This window comes from Schistocerca cancellata, chromosome 3, assembly GCF_023864275.1.
Source record: "Schistocerca cancellata isolate TAMUIC-IGC-003103 chromosome 3, iqSchCanc2.1, whole genome shotgun sequence".
Classification (NCBI taxonomy): domain Eukaryota; kingdom Metazoa; phylum Arthropoda; class Insecta; order Orthoptera; family Acrididae; genus Schistocerca; species Schistocerca cancellata.
The window spans coordinates 951,816,683-951,841,075 of NC_064628.1; the positions used below are offsets into that span (position 1 = coordinate 951,816,683).

A 24,393-nucleotide genomic window follows, 5' to 3' on the forward strand; every position below is an offset into this window, starting at 1 on the left:
GACTGTACAACTGGCTCTTACTAGCGTCGTGATCTGGCCAAAGCTTTTGTCAAAATTTCATTTTCTTGGATACACCAAGTAATCTTTCTTCTCTGTTATTCCTGTTAGTCGTTTATTTCCACTCTGGTAGTCAATCTATGGATTTCGCTAGTAATTATGATAAAGCTGATCATTCGCAAACCCAGTCAACCACATAACAAACAGCGATTGGCATTCACCTGTTCGGCTTAATCCCGCCCAGCTCGTATAGCCCCGTCCCCTTTTGTCTGCAGGAAAGTTTATTTCTAGATGCGACCGGGATTCCTCTGGCAGAAACATCACGTACACTACATACGCATTCAAAAATCAACTTATGATTCATTCAGAAAGAATGTGTTCAAAAACATTAAAAAACTAACACAGGGATTCATTTCAAAATCATATGAATAATCGATGGACCAACGCGCTCTAGATGCTAGGCTTCGTGAGATAAGGTTGTCGGTTGTTTTCCCCCCCCCCAGGAGTATGAATTTCGAGCACCCTCCACACCCCTGAAATTGCCGCCTAGACCAGATACCACGGTTCGCTTCCCTGGCCCAGAGATCCGGGCATGCTGCGCATGTATGCATCTGGCAGCTTGGGAGCGCCAGTAAAATTTTTCTGAGTAGCATCTGGCTGTTTGATGTTACTACTGTTTATACAGCTAACAGCCACACTTCTATACACAGAAGCGGGAGAAGGTACTACACATACGTGACTCAACTGCGCACGAGTCCACTCGCAACTGTTCGAACGAATCTAATGTGAACAGTTGTGACATCAAGCTCATCGGAGGCAATTAGTTGTTATGAAGCATTGCATAGTCACTCTAAAGCCTTTGACACATTTTGCTGTGGCAGACGCATGTATGACCACTGTGTTTTGTTGCTGTGTGTGGCACATTACCTTTGTAACTGAAGTTTTATTTTCGTTTTTTTGTTTCGTTCATGTTTTATTGTTGCATTGTTATTCAGCAGTAGCGGGATACAGTAATATCCTTTGTTAGAGTGTCGGTTCTTACAAGTCAAAATTACAAAAATTTAACTGAAAACTAAAACAAAGAAAAATTACCAGGTTTCTCAAAAATTTCCGGTTTTCTCCTGGTTCAAAAAATTCCGGGGTTTTTTTGTGGATCTCCTGGGTGGTTTACACCCTGTTTACATTTAGAGAGACACACATGCAAGTGGATAATGAATATTGCAACCACAGATGGAAAAATTGAAATGATCCTGATTTACGGCGAATGTAGGCGATATGCTGAGGCTGCTGTTGCCTTGTATGCTGAGCATTTTCCAGAGGGAGCTCACTCTCTTTCATCCTTTTACAAGTTTGTGAATCCGTTTATATCTCATGGCAGTATACACATCGGCAAAAGGAAAGGAAGCAGACATGTTACAGGAGAGCCTAATGACACAGCAGAGCACCATGACCCATGAACATGCGCCCTGCAATTACACCGCGATTCTGGTATGTCTCTCAAAATACTGAATGTGTCACTGGATCATGAAGTTCATGGTGACAATTTCCATAACTGGGTAATGTTTTGCGAATGGGAATATCAATAGACGCAAACAACCCCCACATTCTTCGCCAAAGTACTTCTTTCCTATGAGTCTAGATTCACAAACCATGGTAGCGTTAACTGCACAACATGCATTACTGGAGTATAGACAATCCCCTCTGGTTACGGCAAGTTGGCCATCAATGTCTTAGGTTGGTTAACGTATGGTGTGGCATCGTGGGTAACAAACTCATTGGCCAGTACTTTATCGACCTTTTCTGTAACAGGAACTACATGTGCTAGTGCGGGATGTTGCCCTGGGTGTCATTTCAGCACAACGGTTGCCCAGTGCAATAAGCAATTATTATAGACCATGTTTACACTGGTTGGTAGGTCGACACAGGCTGCCCTTTTAGTTGGCCCACTACGTCGTTTGATTTCTTTCTGTGGGGATATTTAGAAGATAAGATGTACCAGCAAGTGCCAACAGTGCATGAAGACAAAGTAGATCGCATCAGAGACGCCTAGACTGACATTCCCACGGACATGCTTCTGTCCTATGTACGGTCATTTGACAAGTGGATCACCAAGAGTTTTCAAGTTGACGGTACTACGTTTGAACACTTACTCTAATGGGAAAAGTAGGGTAGCATTCGCCTCTAGCCATGACAGAGTGCTGTGTCGATTACTCTCTGTTCGGTATATTGGAGGAATACAACATTATGAATGGGGTTGCTAATTTGAAGTTACCAAATACTTGCCTGTACTACTTTCGCCGCACGGAGATAGGGTTCCATGTGCCATTGAATATCTGAGGGGCACTGAGTAGCATGTAGTAAATAACGACTGTGTACCCATTTCTATTCCTCCAATTACGGTGCCATCAGTGGCAAAAGAAAGAAATTTCTTCAGACAAAACATATGTAGATTCTGCCGTAGAATTATAACCTGCATTAAAAAATAGGGGGTTCCCACTTAAGATTTCAAAGTTGCCCCTTGCCACCTAGATACAGGACGTGGCAGAGGGTCGGGTATGGTATCACTGGATGTCCTCCTCCTAGACAAATAAACAAGAATTATAAATTTTTTGATCCAGTGTGTAGTTTAAGATATTTCAATGTCTTCAGTTAAAGTGAACACCCTGTGTATTCCAATTTAAATTTACTATTCACTTCCAATTTCACCCAAATTTATGTTCTTAATATCATGTAGGCATTACTGTCTTTAGTAAATGAGACTAATTCCAGAACTTTCTCATGAATGTTGCCACTAAGACCAGATTCTCTCTTTTCGATCTATCAAGATGAAAGTTTTCCTCTTGTACTAATGTGGCCCATCTGTCCCCGATTGCAGCAGATAATTTATCTTAGACCTTGCAGAAGGATTCCTTTAACTCTCATGTGCACACTACATGTTTTCACTAAATACGTAACCACTACCTTTGTGTAGTGCACGCCTGATCTGTTTGTTTGGACGGAGAGGGGGGTGTTGCTCTAAAATTCTCCACTGCTGTAAATGCGCCAAGAATAGCGTGGCCTCACATGTGTAGTTACATCAACCGCCAGTTGGTCTCAGTACAAGCCGGCCATTAGAGGACACCTGCAGGCGATGCACCCACGGCAAGGTCTCCACCGCACCATGTACTGGCGACTCGCGCCTATATATGCGCTGAGCAGCGTTGACTCAACTCTCACTATGTTCTGTTTCGTTATACATGACCAGCTTCCATGCGACCAGTGTCAAAGGCGGTAAGGCTAAACTCACATACGTTTAAGAATTCATTACCGATGCTGCAGCACCTGTGTCAACCTGTAGCCGGAGCACTTGGGGAAAAACTCGATAAACAACTTGGGAGAAGTCACAAATATTGGACTCACACAGTTTAGGTCCACACCCATATCTTGAGCCGCGTATGAAATACTGATACGATTTTATGTCCTTCTGGCACGCATTACAAGTAGTCCAGCACTCAGGGCTTGCCAAACGGTCGTGCTGGACAAAACAGAAAAGACAAGTAGGAAACAGAACGCTGATCCTGGCGCTAAGATTGTGCTATCTGCAAAACTTCTGCCAATCGGGGCTTTTCACAGAGTCAAGTCCTCTGATGCACTTCCTTGTTTGGTTGCTTGGTTTAAAGCCGGGAGAAGGGGCCAAACTACGAGGACATCAGTCCCTTGTTCCTAATAAAACAATGTCACTAGTGTGAAAATAAAACGGACAAAACATATAACACAAAACGTAAAATGGAAAGAAAGGAAATGCCAAAAGAACGAAGTGAAGGCAACGAACACTAAAAGGAACAAAAGAGGACAAGGAAACAACAGATGCTAGAAACAGAAGAGAGTACAATTTGAAAGCAGATTACAATAGCTGTCCAACCATGAGAATAAAAAGGGAAGGGCAGCCATTCTGAAACACATTAAAACCTCCACCCTAAAAGCACTAGGGTGGAGGACACAGACGGACAAAGAGCATGAGCTAAAACCTACACAGAAGTATAAAACCCACTCTCACACATAAAACGTAAAACTAATGCTGCTGTGGAGGCATCGTCGCCCCACACCGAAGGCAGGGTGCTGGGAAAGTTAAAAGTCTGCCACAGAGCGGCTAAAAGTGGGCAGTCCAGAAAGACATGGACCACTGTCATTTGGGAGCCACAGCGACACTGAGGTGACAGAGTAGGGAACCACGCATTGGCCACGTATGGACAATGGGGAGCCGGCAAAGGACAACTGATTCCCCGTGAGATGCTTGCATGGAAAACTTACACACATTCAGTCTCCTTAATGACACGCAGTGTGTTGTGCGTGCTGTTATGCCATTCTGTCTCCCAAAGCCGGAAAAACCATGCGGTGTAAGACAGAACGCAAGTCAGCTCCGGAGATGCCTATCTCCAGAAGCGATTTCCGCATCGCTTGTTTGGCCAGCCTGTCGGGAAGTTCGTTGCCAGGGATTCCGACATGGCCTGGGGTCCACACAAACACCACAGAACAGCGGGACTGTTCCAGGGCATACGAAATGATGCGCATTGTTTTAAAATGAGGCCGCGTTCATTGTCAATACGTCCCAGAGATGGCAGCGCCGTGATGGAATTTTACCACCAGCGGCGAGAATGAGAACTGTTTTAAATACTTAAAATGGCGACGTTTTCCTTACTTGAACAGCGTGCAATCATTCGTTTTCTGAAACCAATTGAAATTCTGAAACCAATTGAAATTCATCGACAGTTGAAGGAGACATGTGGTGATGGAGTTATGGATGTGTCGAAAGTGCATTCGTGGGTGCGACAGTTTAATGAAGGCAGAACATCGTGTGACAACAAACCGAAACAACCTCAGGCTCGCACAAGCTGGTCTGATGACATGATCGAGATAGTGGAGAGAATTGTTTTGGGGGATTGCCGAATGACTGTTGAACAGATCGCCTCCAGAGTTGGCATTTCTGTGGGTTCTGTGCACACAATCCTGCATGACGACCTGAAAATGCGAAAACTCTCATCCAGGTGGGTACCACGAATGCTGACGGACGACCACATGGCTGCCCCGTGTGGCATGTTGCCAAGCAATGTAGACGCGCAATGACAGCATGAATGGGACTTTCGTTTCATCGGTTGTGACAATGGATGAGACGTGGATTTTTCAATCCAGAAACAAAGCGCCAATCAGCTCAATGGAAGCACACAGATTCACCACCACCAAAAAAATTTTGGGTAACCGCCAGTGCTGAAAAAATGATGGTGTCCATGTCCTGGGACAGCGAGGGCGTAATCCTTACCCATTGCGTCCCAAAGGGCACTACGGTAACAGGTGCATCCTACGAAAATGTTTTGAAGAACAAATTTCTTCCTGCACTGCAACAAAAACGTCCGGGAAGGGCTGCACATGTGCTGTTTCACCAAGACAATGCACCCGCACATCGAGCTAACGTTAAGCAACAATTTCTTCGTGATAACAACTTTGAAGTGATTCCTCATGCTCCCTACTCACCTGACCTGGCTCCTAGTGACTTTTGGCTTTTTCCAACAATGAAAGACACTCCCCGTGGCCGCACATTCACCAGCCATGCTGCTATTGCCCCAGCGATTTTCCAGTGGTCAAAACAGACTCCTGAAGAAGCCTTCGCCACTGCCATGAAATCATGGCATCAGAGTTGTGAAAAATGTGTACGTCTGCAGGGCGATTACGTCGAGAAGTAACGCCAGTTTCATCGATTTCGGGTGAGTAGTTAATTAGAAAAAAAATCTGAGGGCTTAGAACTTGAATGCACCTCGTAGATGGACCCCTGAATGAATGCTACCACAGGGTGGTGAGGGTAGCACTGGTAGGCTGCTCATTGAGTCAGTACACATGAGAAATGACTCGCCAGGGCATCAGCGGATGTGCTCAACAGAAGGACATATGGCCGCCAGCTCTGCAGTGAAAACACTGCAGCCAACTGGCAAGGAGTGCTGCTCAATATGTCCTCCATGAACATATGCGAAGCCTACGTGACCATCAGCCACTGAGCTGCCAGTGTAAACCACTTCAGAGCCCCGGAACACGTCAAGAATCGAGAGGAAGTGACAGCGGAGATGGGCGGGTTAACGTAGTCCTTAGGGCCATGCAAAACATGTCAAGACAAAGCTGCGGCCGAGGCGTACACCGTGGAGGCGTACGTGAACAGACCGCAAATAGAGGTGGCAAAGAGAAGGACTCCAGTTCAGAGAGAAGGAACCGCAATCGTTAGTCCCGATCTGGGCCGCCGATGCGGGAGATGGACTACCATGGGCGGCAAAAGGAGATGGTAATATAGATGCTCAGGGGAACTATGAATGCATGCTGCATAACTGGCGAACAGTTTCGCACGTCTAATCTGCAGTGGAGCGACACCAGCCGCCACCAGGACGCTGGTCACCGGACTCGTCCTAAAAGCTCCTGTCGCTAATAGAATTCCACAGTGGTGCACAGGGTTGAGTAAATGCAATGCTGAAGGCGCTGCCAAACCATAAACTACACTCCCAAAATTGGGACTGGACAACGGCTGTGTAGAGCTGCAGCAGCGTACAGCGATCTGCATCTCAATTGGTGTTGCTCAGGCAATGGAGGGCATTGAGGTGTTGCCAGCACTTCTGCTTAAGCTGACGAAGATGAGGCAGCCAAGTCAATCGAGCGTCGAAAACCAGTCCTAGGAATTGATATGTCTCCACTACAGTGAGTGGATCATCGTCATTAAGGTAAAGTGTGGGTTCCAGATGAACGGTATGACACCAACAGAAGTGCATGACACACGACATTGCGGCCGAAAACTGGAAGCCGTGGGCTAGAGCCCATGACTGTGCCTTGTGGATGGTTCCCTGGAGCCACCACTCAGCAACAACAGTACTGGAGCAGCAGTACGAAATGCAGAAGTCGTCTGCATACAGAGAAGGTGAGACGGAGGGCCTGACAGCTGCTGCTAGACCGTTAATGGCCACTAAAAATAGAGTGTCACTCAATACAAAGTCCTGCAGGACTCCATTCTCCTGGATATGGATGGAAGTATGGGAGTCACCAACTTGTACACGGAAAGTACGGAGCGACAGGAAGTTTTTGATAAAAATCGGGAGTGGTCCCTGGAGACCCCACTCGTACAATGTGCCAACGATATGAGGTCACCAAGTCGTGTCGTATGCTTTACATAAGTCAAAAAAGATGGCAATCAGGTGTTGCCATTTGGAAAACTCTGTTCGGATGGCAGACTCGATGGACACAAGATTACCAGTGGTAGAGTGACCCTGACATGGAGACGGCAAGCCACGTGACTCCAGGACCCAATCCAACCGCCAACATACCATATATTCCAGCATCTTACAAACAAAGTTGGTGAGGCTGATGGGCCGATAGCTATCCAATTCAAGCAGGTTTTTCCCGGAATGATGGAAAGACGTCATCGCACCAGAGCTGGATGAAGATGACGACTCATAGGCAGATGAGAGATGTTTAATCATCTGGCTGTGGATGCGATAAGGCTCAGAAGCTGTGTCGGGGAAATGTTCAGGGGCGCTGAGAAGCCCCTACTCTGTAAATGGGGCTTTATACGATTCACTGCAGCATGTAGTGAATGTGAGGACGTTCCCTTCCAGCAGCTGTTTGAGTGTGCATAAGAGAATTACCCACCAGCCTTTCGTAAAGTGCTCGGCAAAGTGCTTGGCAATAGCATTTGCATTGCTACATAACTCGCCATTTATGGTAACACCAGGGACAGCTGTTGGGGCCTAGTATCCGAAAAGACGTCTGATCTTTGCCCAGACTTGGGAAGGTGACATGTGGCTCCCAATGGTGGAGACGTATCTCTCCCAACACTCCTTCTTCCATTGTTTGATAAGGTAGCAAACACAGGCACGGAGCCGTTTAAAAGCTCTGAGGTGTTCCAGGGAAGGGTGCCGCTTATGCCGCTGTAGAGCTCACCAACGCTTCTTAATTGCTTTAGCAACTTCCGATGACCACCAAGGGACTGCCGTATGCCTCGGGCACCCTAAAGAGTGAGGGATCGCGTTTTCTGCCGCAGAAACAATTCTGCTAGTCACCTTCTCAACCATCACATCGATGTTACTGTGTGGGAGAGATTCAGCGGTGACAGCAGAGGTGAAAGTTCCCCAGTCTGCCTTGTTCGAAGCCCATCTGGGCAGGCGTCCATGTGCCTGACACTGGGGCAGTGACAGGAAGACGGGGAAGTGGTCACTACCACACACGTCGTCATGTGCTCTCCAGTGGATAGATGGGAGAATTCCTGGGCTGCAAATTGATAAATCAATGGCTGAGTAACTAACATGAGCCACACTGAAATGTGTGGCGGCCCCAGTATTTAAGAGGCAGAGGTTGAAGTGCGACAGTAAAGTTTCGACATCTCTCGCTCGGCCAGTAAGCATGGTACCACCCTACAAGGGGGTTATGGGCATTATAATCTCCCAGAAGTAGGAAAGGTCTAGGGAATTGATCAATCAGTGCAGCTAATACATTCAGGGGTACTGCACCATCTGGAGGAAGATACACATTGCAGACAGTTATTTCCTCTGTCGTCCTTATTCTGACAGTCACAGTTTCAGAGGCGTCTGAAGTGGCACATGTTCACTAAAGACATTTAGGACATAAACGCATACTCCACCTGACACTCGATTATAGCCGCTACGGTTCCTGTAATATCCCTTATAGCCGCAGAGGGCGGGGTCCACATTCCTGGGAACCAGGTTTCCTGGACGGCAATGCAGATAGCAGGTGTGAAGCTTAACAGTTGTCGCAGCTCAGCCAGGCAGTGGAAAAAACCACTGCAATTCCGCTGGAGGATGACATCGTGAGACTGGGAAGGCATGAACATTCAATATGGCAGTTTACACCTGAGAGTCACCTGCTGCCACCAATTTATTGCCTGAGCAGCCTATGTCCATTGTATCTGAGGGTCTGGCGAGATCTAGGTCCTCAGCGGACGCCAAAATCTCCACCCCATCCTCAGCCACAGAGCTTGTAGTTAGCGCTGGTGTGGGCGCCTTTCCTTGGCCTTAGTGGTTATCTTTTTGGATTTCTCTCGCTGCTCCTTGGGTTTCCCTGGCTGGGAGGACTTCACTGGCTCAGTCTCTGGGACTGAGGATGAGCGTGAAGCCATACAACCAGCTGCTTTTGGGCTCTTCAGCCACTGACGGGTATCGTCTTTCCCACTAGAAGAAACCTGGAAGGGAGTGACCCAAGGGACCCCTTCCTAGTGAGAGAAGCCGAAGACGACTTACGCTTCTCTGGCTTGGGACGGACGTCCCTGATGGTTGGGGGTGGGGGAAGGGGGGGGGGGGAGTGTTGCTCCTGAATTAGGTGGTGCAGGAGCAACAGGGAGAGAAATGCGTCCCCACCATCAAGGGAGCAGGTGTAGTCTTCCGGCTATGAGAGGTGCCCTGGGTTGGCGGAGCTAATGGTGCCAGAACTGTTGTAGCGGTGGCTTAAGATGATGTCATACGCACACGATGCACACGTTAAATTTTTCTCTTAGCATCAGTGTAGGTCAGTGTGTCCAGAGTCTTGTACTCCATGATTTTCCTTACTTTCTGGAGAATCCTGCAGTCAGGCGAGCAAGGGGAATGGTGCTCTCCGCAGTTGACACAGATGGGAGGTGGGGCACATGGTGTATTGGGATGGGATGGGCATCCGCAATCTCGGGATGTGATGTTGGAAGTACAGCGGGAAGACACAGGGCCGAACTTCCAGCACGAAATGGACACCTCGCCGCTCTAAACTGGCGCGCAGCTCATCGTCGGACTGCAAAAGAAGGTCTCTGTGAAATGTGATACCCTGAACCATATTTAAGCTCTTATGGGGCATGATGGTTACAGAAACAGCCCCCAGCTTGTCAGAAGCGAGTAACTCCCGTGACTGGGCAGAGGATGCTGTTTTGATCAAGACTGACCCAGATCTCATTTTGGACAAGCCCTCTACCTCCCCTAACTCGTCCTCTAAGTGCTCAACAAAAAACTGAGGCTTCATCGTCATGAAAGCTTCCCTATCAGCTCTCGAACGTACAAGGTACCGGGGCGAATAAGATCCGCTGCCATCTTTAGCCTGACGTTCCTCGCATGGTGTAGCCAGGGAGGTGACCGATTTGGGGTCGTACTTCTGTGCATTGAATTGAGCTCTTGATCGCTTAGAGACTGCTGGTGTTTCACCAGCAGCAAGCGATGATGGACTACGCTTCATCGCGTGTCATCCGCCCTGATGCCACCCACTCTGACCAGAGGCCCTCCCCACGGGCACCACCCAGCCGCAGCAAAGGCCACCTGGCACGATGGCCATTGCCGGGAGTCCCGATGCCCCAGGAGGATGGGCATCTACCCCTTGGGATACGTGGGGAGTTAACAGCACAGGCATCAGCAGAGTGATCCCTGTGTGGTCAGGGGGCTACAACCAACAGGGTACACGGCGGCCCCACCACGATGTACTGGCTACCATGCTGGATATCAGGTGCAAAGAAGTCCACGGTCATTGTCAACGCAGAAATCAACACTGTGTAGTGCATGACGGAAAACACCCAGGAAGGTGTCCTCGCCCAAGAGATGGAGAATGGGCAGGACTGCAATGCGATGACGAGAAAGAGGGCTAAAGATCTCAATGCACAATGGGCACGATGCACCTTGTAAGGTGCCCTTCCCTAACTGGCTCGCTGTTCGGGAAAATTTTGAAGAATGGAGGTCAAACCCTACAGAGGACCATCACATAAAGGGCGAAATGTGTGAAACTCCTTTTAATCGCCTCCCACGACAGGCAGGAATACCTCGGGCCTATTCTAAGCCCCGGACCTGCAGGGGGGCACTTCCTTGTCTGCAGCTAAACAGAAAATTGCGTAGCGCATTGTAGAGTTTGCATAAGAGTCATTATGGACATCAGTAACAAAGAGACACAGCTAAGGCTGTGCAGGCCTGTATGTCTGGTTTGGCTTCTTGTAGCATCTGCAGAATGCAACTCATGCCGCTACAACGTGATTGTCTGCGATAGTAGTCTGACAACACACTGCATTTGTAACTAAAGGTAAGAGCTGACAGTTCTTGTTGACACAGTAACTGATACACCTTAAGTGGAATCCATACGAGGAATAAGGCTTTGCACAAATTCGTCTGCCACACGAAAGCCAAGAAATTCTGTCCTAGTCTTTCTTCGTAAGCTTCACAATCCTCGCCTGAATCAACATACGGAGGAAAAGTGGGTGGATAGACTGGAGGAACAGTATTCTGTCTGATAATGGAAGCTGCCAAAGAGGTCAATGCCGAAGTAAGTTGTTCAGTCTTTAATGACTAAACCTGATGAAACAGCAGTGAAACACCGCACACGCGGAAACATTTCAAAACTTGGCACCAATCGTGTAGTAACCACGTAATATATGAAAACGGTCTAAGTAACACAAATATGGCTTTATTCATAAACCTCAGAACAGTAACACAAATAAGCCTCTCGTGACTCCACACGTTTCAAGACAAAAGAACAATACAGAAGGTCCAATATAAGTGATACACAGACCAGCTGACAGAGACGGTACCAACTAAACAAACATACGGGGAGGGAGTCAGCGCTGGTCCGCGCATCTATAGGTGCGAGTCGCCGGTAGACAGTGCAGTGCAGTGCAGTGCAGTGGAGACTGTGCAACGTGCACGCTTCCTACAGGTGGAAGCAGCTTCCAGTGGCTGGCCCATGCTGATATAGGTGGCAGTACACACATGCAGCGACACGACACTTGGCGTACTCACACCGACACACACTAGTAGCAGGATACAGCATCCACCCTACACGAAAGGTCCGGAAATATGCACCTGAGACTGCTGTCGAATCGCGTAAGTCTCAGGTGTATGCCATGTTCTTAGCTCCAAACAAATGTCTCAATGAATTCTGAGTACACTGCTCCAAATAATGAGTCAGTTTGCACCCCAATCTAAAGCTACAAAGGAGGGCCTCACAACACAGGAGTGCATGCAGAATAAAAATGATGTCATTAATGCAGCACTGTAGGCAACGCTACTGAACACTTAAAATAATAATAATAATCTGCTGTGTGATTCACTGAGCAGTACTGCGCTACTCAGAATAAGTATGTGACACACACACACACACACACACACACACACACACACACACACACACACAGTGTAAATTATACATTACTCACTGTAAAGGAACTGTAGGAAATATATTTCTGATGGCTGTTGTCAGCGCTTTTATCATGGAGTCAACATCATGGCTGACTGAATCATCAGCAGTCAAAAAGGAGTACTGCTTATCACCAACAGTGAGGCACAACTGCAAAAATAATCACAGTGTTACTAAGTCAAGATTCACTGTCTGCTATATGGAAATTTCATCATGCTGTAAGGAGGGGAAGAACATAAGTATTGTCACATGATACACACAAGCAATTTTGTTCAACAAACAAACAAAATTTTTATGGTCATGAAATAACTACAATTACACAACAAGGTTACAGTTTCCATTACAAATATGTTTCAGACTTTTTCATACAAAATTCATTCTCAGACTAAAGCCTCAATTGGTAAACTGCCTGTATTGGATGCATTGTACTACTATATGTTTGCAATCACCTGAAAATCAAATTTGAAGTGAAAAAACTGCGTAATTTACTATTCAGTCACCACAAGAACAGTGTTCAATGATCATTTACGGAATATCATATAATAAAATTCAACATTTATTACAAACAGAATGATGCAATATAATAAGTTATAGGAACTGAAAAGAGAAACAATATTTACACTGTTATTTTAAACTGCAGAATACATAAATAAAACCAAGTACATACCTGATTTGATTTCTTGCTTTCAACAGCTTGTATTTCTAGGTAATGGAAGTGTGATTCAATCTGTTAAAAAGAAAAGCAATGAATTAAAACTTGTTAAGTACATGGGACAGAGATTTTTTAACTCTCTCCTTGTGTTTATGCCTTTCTTTTTAGTTACACATAAGACGCTATCAGTGGAAAAAGAGAAGATGGGACAGTGAAGTGGAAAGGGAAAAGGAAAATAAATTAGCTTATCATTATTTTAAACAACAGGTTATTATTTTATGGTTTATTTTGAGTATGGCAAGAACAGTAGGTGACAACTGATCACTGCACTTGTATTCAGTAAACATGAACAATGGTAATAAAGGTGGATGCAATACACGCAGAATTTGACATGTGCTACGAATGTCTGCAGTTAAAAAGTGCTTTAGAGTCAGAGTCTATCTTCTCTGTCTCTGTCCTTGTCCTCACATATCTTTAACTATTTGAATATCACGATTACGGAAAGACTTGCTGATACAATTGCTTTACTCCACAGCCAGTTTTGATCCACAGACAACCATCAGGTTGTTGTTGCTGTTGTTGTTGTTGCTGCTGCTGCTGAGTCATCATTCCAAAGACTGGTTTGATGCAGCTCTCCAAGCTACTATATGCTGTGCACGTCTCTTCATCTCCGAGTAACTATGGCAACCTACATGCTTCTGAATCTGCTTTCTGCATTCTACGATTTTCATCTCCCCCCCCCCCCCCCCCCCCTCTCTCACACACACATACTTCCCTCCAGCACTAACCTTTACTGACTGACATAATTCCATCATCATTTGCAAACCTCAATAGCTTTTATTTATTCTCTCCGGGCTTTAATTCCTATTACAAATTTTTCTTTTGTTTCCTTTACTGCTTGCTCACTGTACATATTGAATAACTTAGGGGATAGGCTACAACTCTGTCTCACTCCCTTCTCAACCACTGCTTCTCTTTCATGCTTCTCGAGCCTTATAACAGCTATCTGATTTCTATACAAGCTGTAAATAGCCTTTCACTCCCTGTATTTTATCCCTGCTACCCTCAAAATTTCAAAGAGAGTATTCCAATCAACATTGTCAAAAGCTTTCTCAGATGCTAGAAATACTATAAAGGTAGATTTGCCTTTCCTTAACCTATCTCCTACAATAACTCGTAGGATCAGTATTGCCTCTCATGTTCATACATTTCTCTGGAATCCAAACCGATCTTCCGCTAGGTCGGCTTCTACCAGTTTTTTCCATTCCCCCGTCAGGACATGCTTTCTTTGGAATTGGAATTATTATATTCTTTTTGAAATCCGACGGTATTTCGCTTGTTTCATATACTTTGTTCATCAAATGATGAAAAAGTTTTGTCATGGCTGGCTCTCCCAAGGCTATCAGTAGTTCTAACGAAATGTCACCTACTGCTGGGACCTTGTTTTGACTTAGTTCTTTCAGTGCTCTGTCAAATTCTTCTTGCATTATCATAAGTCTTACAGTTAAAAATCTGGTTCCAAACTCTGTGTCTTACCATCATATAATCATTCTGAAATCATTCTGAAATCTTCTGGAGTGTCCAGGTCTCTTCCACTTATACAGCCTTCTTTCTCCGTTCTTACACCAAGTGTTAGCGATGATTAAATTATGCTCTGTGCAGAATTCTACAAGACGGCTTTCTCTTTCGTTCCTTCAGCCCCGCTCCCCTCCCCCAGTCTTCCTTTTCCTACTATCGAATTTCAGTCCCCCATCACTATTAAATTTTGTCACCTTAAATATCTGAATAATTTCTTTTATCTCCTCGTACATTTCTCGTATCTCCTCGTACATTTCTCGTATCTCCTCGTACATTTCTCGTATCTCCTCGTACATTTCTCGTATCTCCTCGTACATTTCTCGTATCTCCTCGTACATTTCTCGTATCTCCTCGTACATTTCTCGTATCTCCTCGTACATTTCTCGTATCTCCTCGTACATTTCTCGTATCTCCTCGTACATTTCTCGTATCTCCTCGTACATTTCTCGTATCTCCTCGTACATTTCTCGTATCTCCTCGTACATTTCTCGTATCTCCTCGTACATTTCTCGTATCTCCTCGTACATTTCTCGTATCTCCTCGTACATTTCTCGTATCTCCTCGTACATTTCTCGTATCTCCTCGTACATTTCTCGTATCTCCTCGTACATTTCTCGTATCTCCTCGTACATTTCTCGTATCTCCTCGTACATTTCTCGTATCTCCACACACATTTCTCGTATCTCCACACACATTTCTCGTATCTCCACACACATTTCTCGTATCTCCACACACATTTCTCGTATCTCCACACACATTTCTCGTATCTCCACACACATTTCTCGTATCTCCACACACATTTCTCGTATCTCCACACACATTTCTCGTATCTCCACACACATTTCTCGTATCTCCACACACATTTCTCGTATCTCCACACACATTTCTCGTATCTCCACACACATTTCTCGTATCTCCACACACATTTCTTCAATCTCCACACACATTTCTTCAATCTCCACACACATTTCTTCAATCTCTTCACCATCTGCAGAGCTAGTTGGCATATAAACTTTTACTACTGTTGTTGGTGTGGGCTTTGTGTCTATTTTGGCTACAATAATGCATTCACTATGCTGTTCATAGTAGCTTACCCGCACTCCTATTTTCGTATTCATTATTGAGCCTACACCTGCATTACACCTATTTGATTTTGCATTTGTAACCCTACTCTCATCTACCCAGAAGTCGTGTTCCTCCTACCAACGAACTTCGGAATTCCCACTATATCTAACTATAACCTATCCATTTCCTTTTTCAGTTGTATAATCTTTTTAATTTAATGAAGTCCCATGCCTCTTTACAGAGCGTAGGGGAACGATGCGGGAGACCCGCACCACCTTACTAGGCAAGGTCCTAATGGAGGTGGTTTGCTGTTGCCTTCCTCCGACCGTAATGGGGATGAATGATGATGATGATGACGACACAACAACACCCAGTCATCTCGAGGCAGGAAAAATCCCTGACCCCGCCGGGAATCAAACCTGGGACCCCGTGCTTGTATAATCTACCTGCGCGATCAAGGGATCAGACATTGCACACCCCAATCTGTAGAACAAGAATTTTGTTTCTCCTAGGAACGACATCCTCCTCAGTAGTCCCCACCTGGAGATCCGAATGGAGGTCTATTTTACCTCTGGAATATTTTATCCATGAGGATGGTATCATCATTTAATTATACAGTACAGCTTTCAACCGATCATAGTACCAGCACAGAAAGGTCATTTTGGTTGATGTTAGAAGGCTACATCAGTCAACTACAGAAAAGGTTGCTGTCCCCTCTTCAGGAGCCGCCTGAGTGTCTGGCCTCACACCAGATACCCCTCCATTGTGTTTGCAAGTACAGCAAGCCGCCTCACCAATGTCAACGTCCACGTTCGTAAAAGCATTTATATCATCATCCAAGATGTTACAAAATCATTGGCGTCAGATAAAATAATTTCCATGAATTCTTGACTGTTGTCACACAGTATTATACATTACATCACAAATAAACTGTTCAGACAGTGAATTTATGCTGTATCAGCAGCCAGTATGAGTGCTAGCAACAGGGGCTAGTAACATACAAATAGGAATGTATACCATATCAAAGGAAAATTCAATTGGAAAACCCAACAAATTCTATGACACTCTGCAAGTACTTCGCTACCTAAGTAGCTGCTTCCTCAGTGTAGTGCACACCTTACCTATCAAGAGGAAGCTTACAATTCACCACTCAATAATGTGGGTCCAGAAATCAGCAGCCAACACTGTCACAGAACTGACGAAGCCTCTGGTTGCAACACTCCACTCGTCGCCAAACCAAATGACCCCAACCAGTTCTGGGTACAAAGCTGGAAGTTGTAAGCTCCTCTTGCACCCCATAACTGAGGCCAGCAGTCTTCACCAATTCCTCCAACTGTCAATACGAACTGAGGATGGCCTCAGAACCTAAACGACAGGCAGCGTTGGTTTTGACATGAGCCACAACTTTAAGATGACTACATCTTGCATCCTCGATAACTACAGGCAGGGCCCCCTCCGCAACTCAGCCACATCCCACGCAAAATACACTAATAACACACTCCTATAACAACATCTGACGAAGTATCTAATGATATAATTTTTACAGTGGCTGGAAATCAGAACATAGAACGCGAAGTAAAATTATGTGCTCTTCAGAAAAACAGAGTGCAAAAGTGCGAGAGAAACTAGATGGGGGTATATCACTGGCAACATGTATCACCAGTTAAAGGAGTCCTCCTTCCACAAGGAAGGTGAAGCCAGGCAGTTAAAGACCCAAGAGGTTTCCAGCTAAGTTCTCGTCAATTTCATGCCAGAGTCTTCCAATACATAGGCACCTACTGATGGTTGAGTGTCTAAGGGTCTTTGTCGCTTTAGCTGTTGATTTTGTTGGACAATTATATACACTTTACAAACCACTGTGAAATGGGTGGCAGAGGGGACTTAACATTACACCACATGTAAGGGTTCCTTCCCTTTCCATTCACATATGGATCTCTGAAAGAATGACAACTTAAATGCCTCTGTGCGAGTTGTAATTTGTCTAACCTTGTCCTCGTGGTCTGTATGGGAGTGATGTGTAGGCACTGGCTGGCTTAAAGATTAATGGCACCAAACTACGAGATCATTAGTCCCTCCTACTCGGAACATGTAGGTCAACCGAACTACAGACCAAAGAAGGGACAGTGCGTCAAAGCCAAGGAAAGAAAACTCAAGGTCTATCGAAGGTCAACAAAGCCTAGTGAAAGCAACAAGGAAGAAGAAAAAGGGGAAAGGAAGAAAGGTGGGCGGGATACTGTGCCCATGGAACAGCCAGAATCCTTCAAGAGAGAAACTGTGTTGGGGGATATGCCGCCGCCACTTACGAGAGGCGCCACACCAAATCGAATAGTACACAGTAAAGACGTGGACAGTGCTAGAGAAGCACAGAAAACCAGAGGAAGAGCACCAAGTCAGACAGAACACACGACAAAGGAAAGAACAGCAGAAGAATGGGTAGGGTGAGGACTGTGGCAGACCACCAAGCCCTCTTAGAGAGGCTGATAGAAACCTGCTTCACTACTAAACCATAAAACCAGGTCAGCCACTGATGTATCGTCTGATTACAGCAGGGGCACTGAGTCAGGGAGATAATCCTCAATGGAGGAGATGACCATGAGTCAGCCAAGTGTGGCTGATGTGGAGCCAGCAAAAGACGATTGAGACCTTGAGATACATTAACATGGAGGACGTGTGGTCTATTTTATCGTCCACCGTTTATTCAGCAAAGTCGGAGTATGACATTCCATACTCCACATCCTTACAACTTGACAGCATAATACTGATTGTCTTAAGGTCTGGTGCTGAAATACGGCTCTCAAGAGGTGGCTTGCCAGTAGCTAATTTGGCCAGCCTGTCAGCGAGTACATTCTCTGGGATCCCAATATGCCCCTGGGGTCCAGACAAAGACCACATTATTTGAGGGCAAAAAGGGAATCCTTGATAGTCAGGACAAAGGGATGGTGACGGTAACACCAATCGACAGCTTGTAAACAGCTCAACGAGTCGCTACTAATGAGGAAGGGCTCACCGGTGCAGGAACAGATATGCTCAAGAGCATGAGAGATAGCTACCAACTTTGCAGTGAAGAGAAGGGAGCCTTCCGGCAAGGAGCGGAGTTCATTACATCGTACATCAATGCAAGAAAAGCCAGTGTGTCCAGCAACCATCATGCCATCAGTATAAATTACTTCTGAATCCCAAAATGCGCTGAGAATGGAAAAGAGAGCCGAGCTCTTGGGACCTTGTAATAGGTCAAGACAGAGCTGTCGACAGGTGATGCACCATACAGTTGTATGTGAACAGACCCAGGAAAGAGGTGGAAGACGGGAGAGCTGGAGTAAAAAATGGGACTGGATCCGAACAGCAATGGTAAACTCAGACCTAGGCTGCCGTTGTAGGAAGCAGATCAGCTGGAAAGAAGAGATGGAAGTTTGGATGCGTAATGCATAAGTGACTCAACAGTTCTTTGAGCAGAACCTGCAATGGTGGAAGCCCTGCCTCTACTAGGAGCCTGATCACGAGGTCAGTCCGAAAAGCGCTAGTTGCCAGTTGTGCCCCACAACGGTGTATCAGGTCCAGCTCCTGTAACAAAGAAGGTGACGCTGAGCTGTATGCAAGACTCTCATAATCTAGATGGGGCTGGACCAATACTTTGCAGATCCGTAACAAAATAACCTGTCCACACCCCAAATCGTACTGCTGAGGCACCAAAGAGCATTGAGATGTGACCAACAAGTCTGCTTTAATTGACGAAGATGGGGCCCATATCAACTGGGCATCAAAGACCAGTCCTAAAAAACAACGAGAGTCCACCACATTGAGAGGCTGGCCATCAAGGTACAAATCCGCATGGGGTTGCACTGTACGCGCCAACAAAAATGTGTAACGCAGGTCTTGGCAACTGGAAGCCATGAGCAAGAGCCCATGACTGCATGCACTCTATATATTTCTCCCTGCACTCCGCATTCAGCAATACCCACAGTGGACAAACAAAAATAAATGCAAAAGTCATCAACATACAAAGAGTGGGGGGGAAAACACAAAACACGAAGAGAGAGACTCAAAAACAGAACCCAATGGAACCTCATTCTCCTGCACATGTGGGTGCAAGTACCAACTCGTGCCTGAAAAATGTGACATGAAAGAAAATTCTGGATAAAAACCGAGAGCGGGGCACAGAGGCCTCACTCATGTAAGGTGGCAAAGGATGTGGTGGCGCAATGTGGCATTATAAGCTACATGCAGACCAAGAAGGCTTCAACAACGTGTTAACATTGGGAAAAATTCATTCGGATAGCAGACTTCAGGAGGATCAGGAGATTAGTGTTTAATGTCCCGTGGCCAATGAGGTCATTATAGATGGAGTGAAAGTTTGGATTAGGGAATGATAGGGAAGGAAATCAGCCATGCCCTTTCGAAGGAACCATTCCAGCATTTGCCTGAAGCAACTTAGAGAAATCATGGAAAACCTAAATCCAGATTGCTGGATACGGGTTTGAACCATCGAGCTCCCGAACATGAGTCCAGTGTGTTAACCACTGCGCCATCTCACTTGGCAGCATCCTCTACGTGGACTAAACTATCTGTCATCAAACGGCCTTGTTGGCAAAACCATCTGCATTGAAGCCAGAAGGTCCCGGAGTTCAAGGATCCAATACAGCTTTCAACTCACCATATGTTCCAAGTAACTTGCACAGGACACTGATTAAATTGATCGGGTGATAGCTGTCCATCTGCAGAGGCCGTTTACCCTACTTCAAAACTGGAATGATGACACTTTCTTGCCACTGGGAAGAGAATTCCCTCTTGCTCCAGAGACAGCTGAAAAGGGCAAGTACATGACATTCACTAGCCACTGATAAGTCTTTAAGCATTTGGTTGTGCACCCAGACTTGTCCAGGAGCCATGTTGGGGCAGAGAGCAAGGTCCCTGGCGAATTTCCACTCGCTAAACAGGACATTATAAGGCTCCAAGTGATGGGGAACGAGAGATAAAGGGAGTCGTTTCAGACGGTGTTTGAGAAAACAGAACACAAGCAGACAGTGGACGAATGCTGACGCCTGCTAGAAATGCCGAGCAAAATGTTCAGTGCTAGAGTCTGGGCTGATGAGGATAACCTCACTCAGGGAAATTCCTGGGACACCAATAGGACAGCAACCAAAAATGTGCCTCATCTTTACCCCACCTGCAAAGACGGAGTATGCGGCCCTATGGCAGCAACGTATCGTTCCCAAAAAATCTGTTTCTGGCATTTAATTAGATAACGGGCATGGGCTTAAAGCTGCTTCGAGGCCATGAGGTGATCAGAGGTGGATGCCGTTTGTAGCGTTGGAAGGCACAGCGGCGGTCTTTAACAGTTGCAGCAATTTAGAGGTTTCACAAAGGGACAGTCTTCTGTCGGGAAAATACTGAGGAATAAGTAATCGCTAAAGCAGCTGGCGAAAGATACCATCGGTCAAACTCTGTATGGACTCATCAATGCCATTGTGTGGTGGAACAGTTGGGTTGGTAGACAAGGAAAAAGGCATCCCCATCCACATTAGTAGAGGCCCACATGGAAGGGCATCCAGGCTGCAGAAAAAAGACAAGACAATCGGAAAATGATTGCTGTCATACAAATCGTCATGAACTGCCCATTGAACGGTGGGAAGGAATCCAGGGCAACAGAGGGAAAGAGAGCAATGGTCAAGGAAGTGCCATGTGTCACGCTAATGTGTATGGAGCTCCAGTGTTGAGGAGGCAGAGATCAAATCTTGCCAGCAGGCCTTCAACAATCCTGCCCCAGTACGTCGTCGCAGTATCACCCCAAAGAAGGTTATGGGCATTAAAATTCCCAACGAGAAGGAAGGGAGGAGGGAGTTCGTCGACGGAGGGAAGAAGAGTAGGAAGAGGAGGATGCCAGCCTGGAGGGAGCTAAAGACTACATACTGTTACCGCAGCATCTCAACACATGTGAAATGCCACTGCTTCCAGAGCAGTTCGAAGAGGAACCCAATAACTAACAATGCCCATACAGACCAAAGGACTGACACCACCAGAGGCTCACAAAGGGCCAACACGGTTCCAGCAGGAAGTTTGGAGACCAGAAGAGTCAGTGAACGAATATCCATGAAATGAGATTGCTGGAATACAACACAAGTAGAGAGAAAGAAAAGGCTGCAGTTCTGAAAGGAGACAATAGTAACCATTACAGTTCCACTGAAAGAAAGTATTACATGAGACGGATGGACGTTAAGCTGAGTCAGTGTCCACCATCAGTAAGGACAGAATTTAGGATCGGACCCTGACTGAGAAGAAAGGGGCGACATCCCCTGGTATTTTGGGAGGCCCTCGTCATGAGACTTGGGCATCTGAATGTTCTTCTTCTTCTTCTTCTTCTTCTTCTTCTTCTCCTCCTCCTCCTCTTCCTCTTCCTCCTGTGAAGGGCGAGGGGAGGTGTGGTCGGAAAGAGAGGAAGCCACAGCAATATCAGGATCAGAAAGAGAATGAGCGGGCTTGAGGCCCACAGAGTGCGGATCCCATGTCCAACTCTAAGTTATAGGCGTTTTTTGCTAGTGGAAGCCCCATACTCGGCAGGTGCCAGAGAAGACAGTTTCTTTCTGCCACTGAGGAGAAGGAGCAGTTCCATCAAGGGAGGGGACAGGAACCACCAGGGAGGAGGAAAGGCAAAGTGGACAGGTTGGAGGTAAAGAGGAAACAGCATTGTTTTAGAAAGCATCATTTGTGCGAAACTCAGCTTGCCCTTTTCTCACATGATTACCTATGGGCAAGGGCAACAGGCAGATTCCATATTTCTAGATTTCTGGAAAGCATTGGACCCTGTGTCCCATTGCAGGCTGTTAGCAGAGGTACGAGCAAACGGAATAAGTTCACAGATATGCGAGTGGCACGAAGACTATTTAAGTAATAGAAGCCAGTATGTTCTCCTCGACGGCAAGTGCTCATAAGAGACATCGGCATCATCAGGAGTGCGCAGGGAAGTGTGATACGACCACTGTTGTTCTCTATATACATTAATGATTCGGCACCCGATAGGGCGGGCAGCAATCTGCAGTTGTTTGCTGACGATGCCGTGGCAAATGGTAAAGTGTCGAAGTTGAGTGACTGCAGCAAGATAGAAGACGACGTAGACAATATTTCTAGTTGGTGTCATGAATGGCAGCTAGCCCTAAATGCAGAAAAATGTAAGTTAATGCGAATAAGTAGGAGGATCAAACCTGTAATGTTCAGATACAGTATTATAAGTGTGCTGTTTGACACAGTCAAGTCATTTAAACATCCAAGAGTAACGTTGCAAAGCGATATGAGATGGAACTGAGCCGTGGCGGCAGTGGCGCCCCCTCGTAGGGGAAGTCGGCGAGGCACCTGTGACAGGTGAGTAGTTGGATTTTGGAGCGCGAGCAGAAACAGTGAGATAGGCAGCAGTGGCGGAGCGTGAAGCCGTGTCTGCCGACGCCGTGTGTGGTGGCAAGAGGAAAGTTTGCCACGTTACCTGATTGTATTTGGCCGTTTGCGGCGGACTTGGTGGGTAGAGGCGCCGATGCTGTCGGGAACATGCTACTTCCTTGTTTCTGATGGATTTACCGTTTGCTTTTAGTGACTGCATTCTCGTCTCTATGGCTCTGTGACTGATGTGATGCCATTGCGAGCACAGTTGGTTTGGATATAAGCAGCATTTTGTTCTCAGTGTCCATCGTTCTGGCGATTACTGAGTGTGCTTGCCGTTGTGGTGTATTTATTGGACGGTTGACCTTACTAATAGGAGTCCATTGCGTAAGGCCTCGTTTATCCTGTGAGACTTTGTGTTCTGCATTTAAAAACTTAGTTGTTGTCAGTCACTGAATTGCTCAAATGCATTCATACTTCTCTGCTTAAGTGTTACTGTTTTACGCCCCGCTGAATGGGAAAATGATAAAAGGCCTTACTATTACTGACCTCCTTGTGTGCCACTGACTTGGTTGTGTTTTTCAGCCACGTAAGTTGTGCGTTTATTGTAACAAACCGATGTCTGTTTCTGATCGTGACAGTGAGTGTTATCTTGTAACGAACAATGTTTTAGATATTTTAATCAGTATGTTGCAGGACATATCCTATTTGTGCCTCGCAAGTGGAGAGCGGAGGAGGTTTATTGGCCATGATGATGCGTTGGTAGATCCATTTCACGGGTCCAGGCTAGTCACCCGGAGATTTAGAAGTTGTATGTTGTGTTAAGTTAATACTCCTTATTTTAAGCGTAGTGCGCTCGTGCACAGGAAGTTTGTGGTTTTGCGCAGATTGCGCGGTATGTTTAGATGACTCTGAATACATTGTGTTAAGTGGTGTCCTCTGAGGTGCTGGAAGTAGTGGATAGACAGCTATTTTGGACACGTTGTATATGCAAATAATTTATGTCCTTATTACGTTGGTGAGTTGCTTCCCCTTTGTGCCACAGGTGGTGCTAATTTCATTAATTTCGCCACCGGTCTTCGCAGAAGCTGCTGGAGAAACCGACCCACTGTGGCAAGCAGTTACGTAGTCGCGCCCGCCCGCCGTAGCGGGCGTTGTTTACTAGCACGACGCCTTCCTGTACTTGGTTGCCAAGCGTGTTGACTGGTTTCTTACGGCTTGCAGTCTGGGAAACCGTGCCTTTGGTGTACACTTGCACGGGCTGGGTGTCGTTTTCGCACTGCAAAACATCCTCCCGCCATTACGTATTTGCCGATGAATAAAGGATAAAATTATAATTTAAAAAATCTCTAGAGTATTTTCTATTTATCGATTTCACCACTTCCACGAAACCTTTTGGTATTTTCGATACTTGTAAATCCAGCCAACACACAGTGGCGTCTTTTATATACAGGGTGGTGCATTGATAGTGACCGGGCCAAATATCTCACGAAATAAGCGTCAAACGAAAAAACTGAAAAGAATAAAACTCGTCTAGCTTGAAGCGGGAAACCAGAGGCGCTATGGTTCGCTCGCTAGATGAC

The 24,393-nt window shown here is 46.0% G+C and overlaps 1 protein-coding gene across 1 annotated transcript in view; it reads right to left on the reverse strand.

Annotated features, from left to right (window-relative positions):
- Positions 1-24,393, reverse strand: part of LOC126176014 (F-actin-uncapping protein LRRC16A) — a 573,185-nt gene that overhangs the window by 304,587 nt on the left and 244,205 nt on the right. Inside the window, exons 4-5 of the mRNA XM_049923133.1 lie at positions 12,818-12,877; positions 12,170-12,300 (exon numbers count right to left, since the gene is read on the reverse strand). Of these exons, the coding sequence (XP_049779090.1) occupies positions 12,170-12,300; positions 12,818-12,877 (191 nt within the window). The remainder of the gene's footprint in view (positions 1-12,169; positions 12,301-12,817; positions 12,878-24,393) is intronic.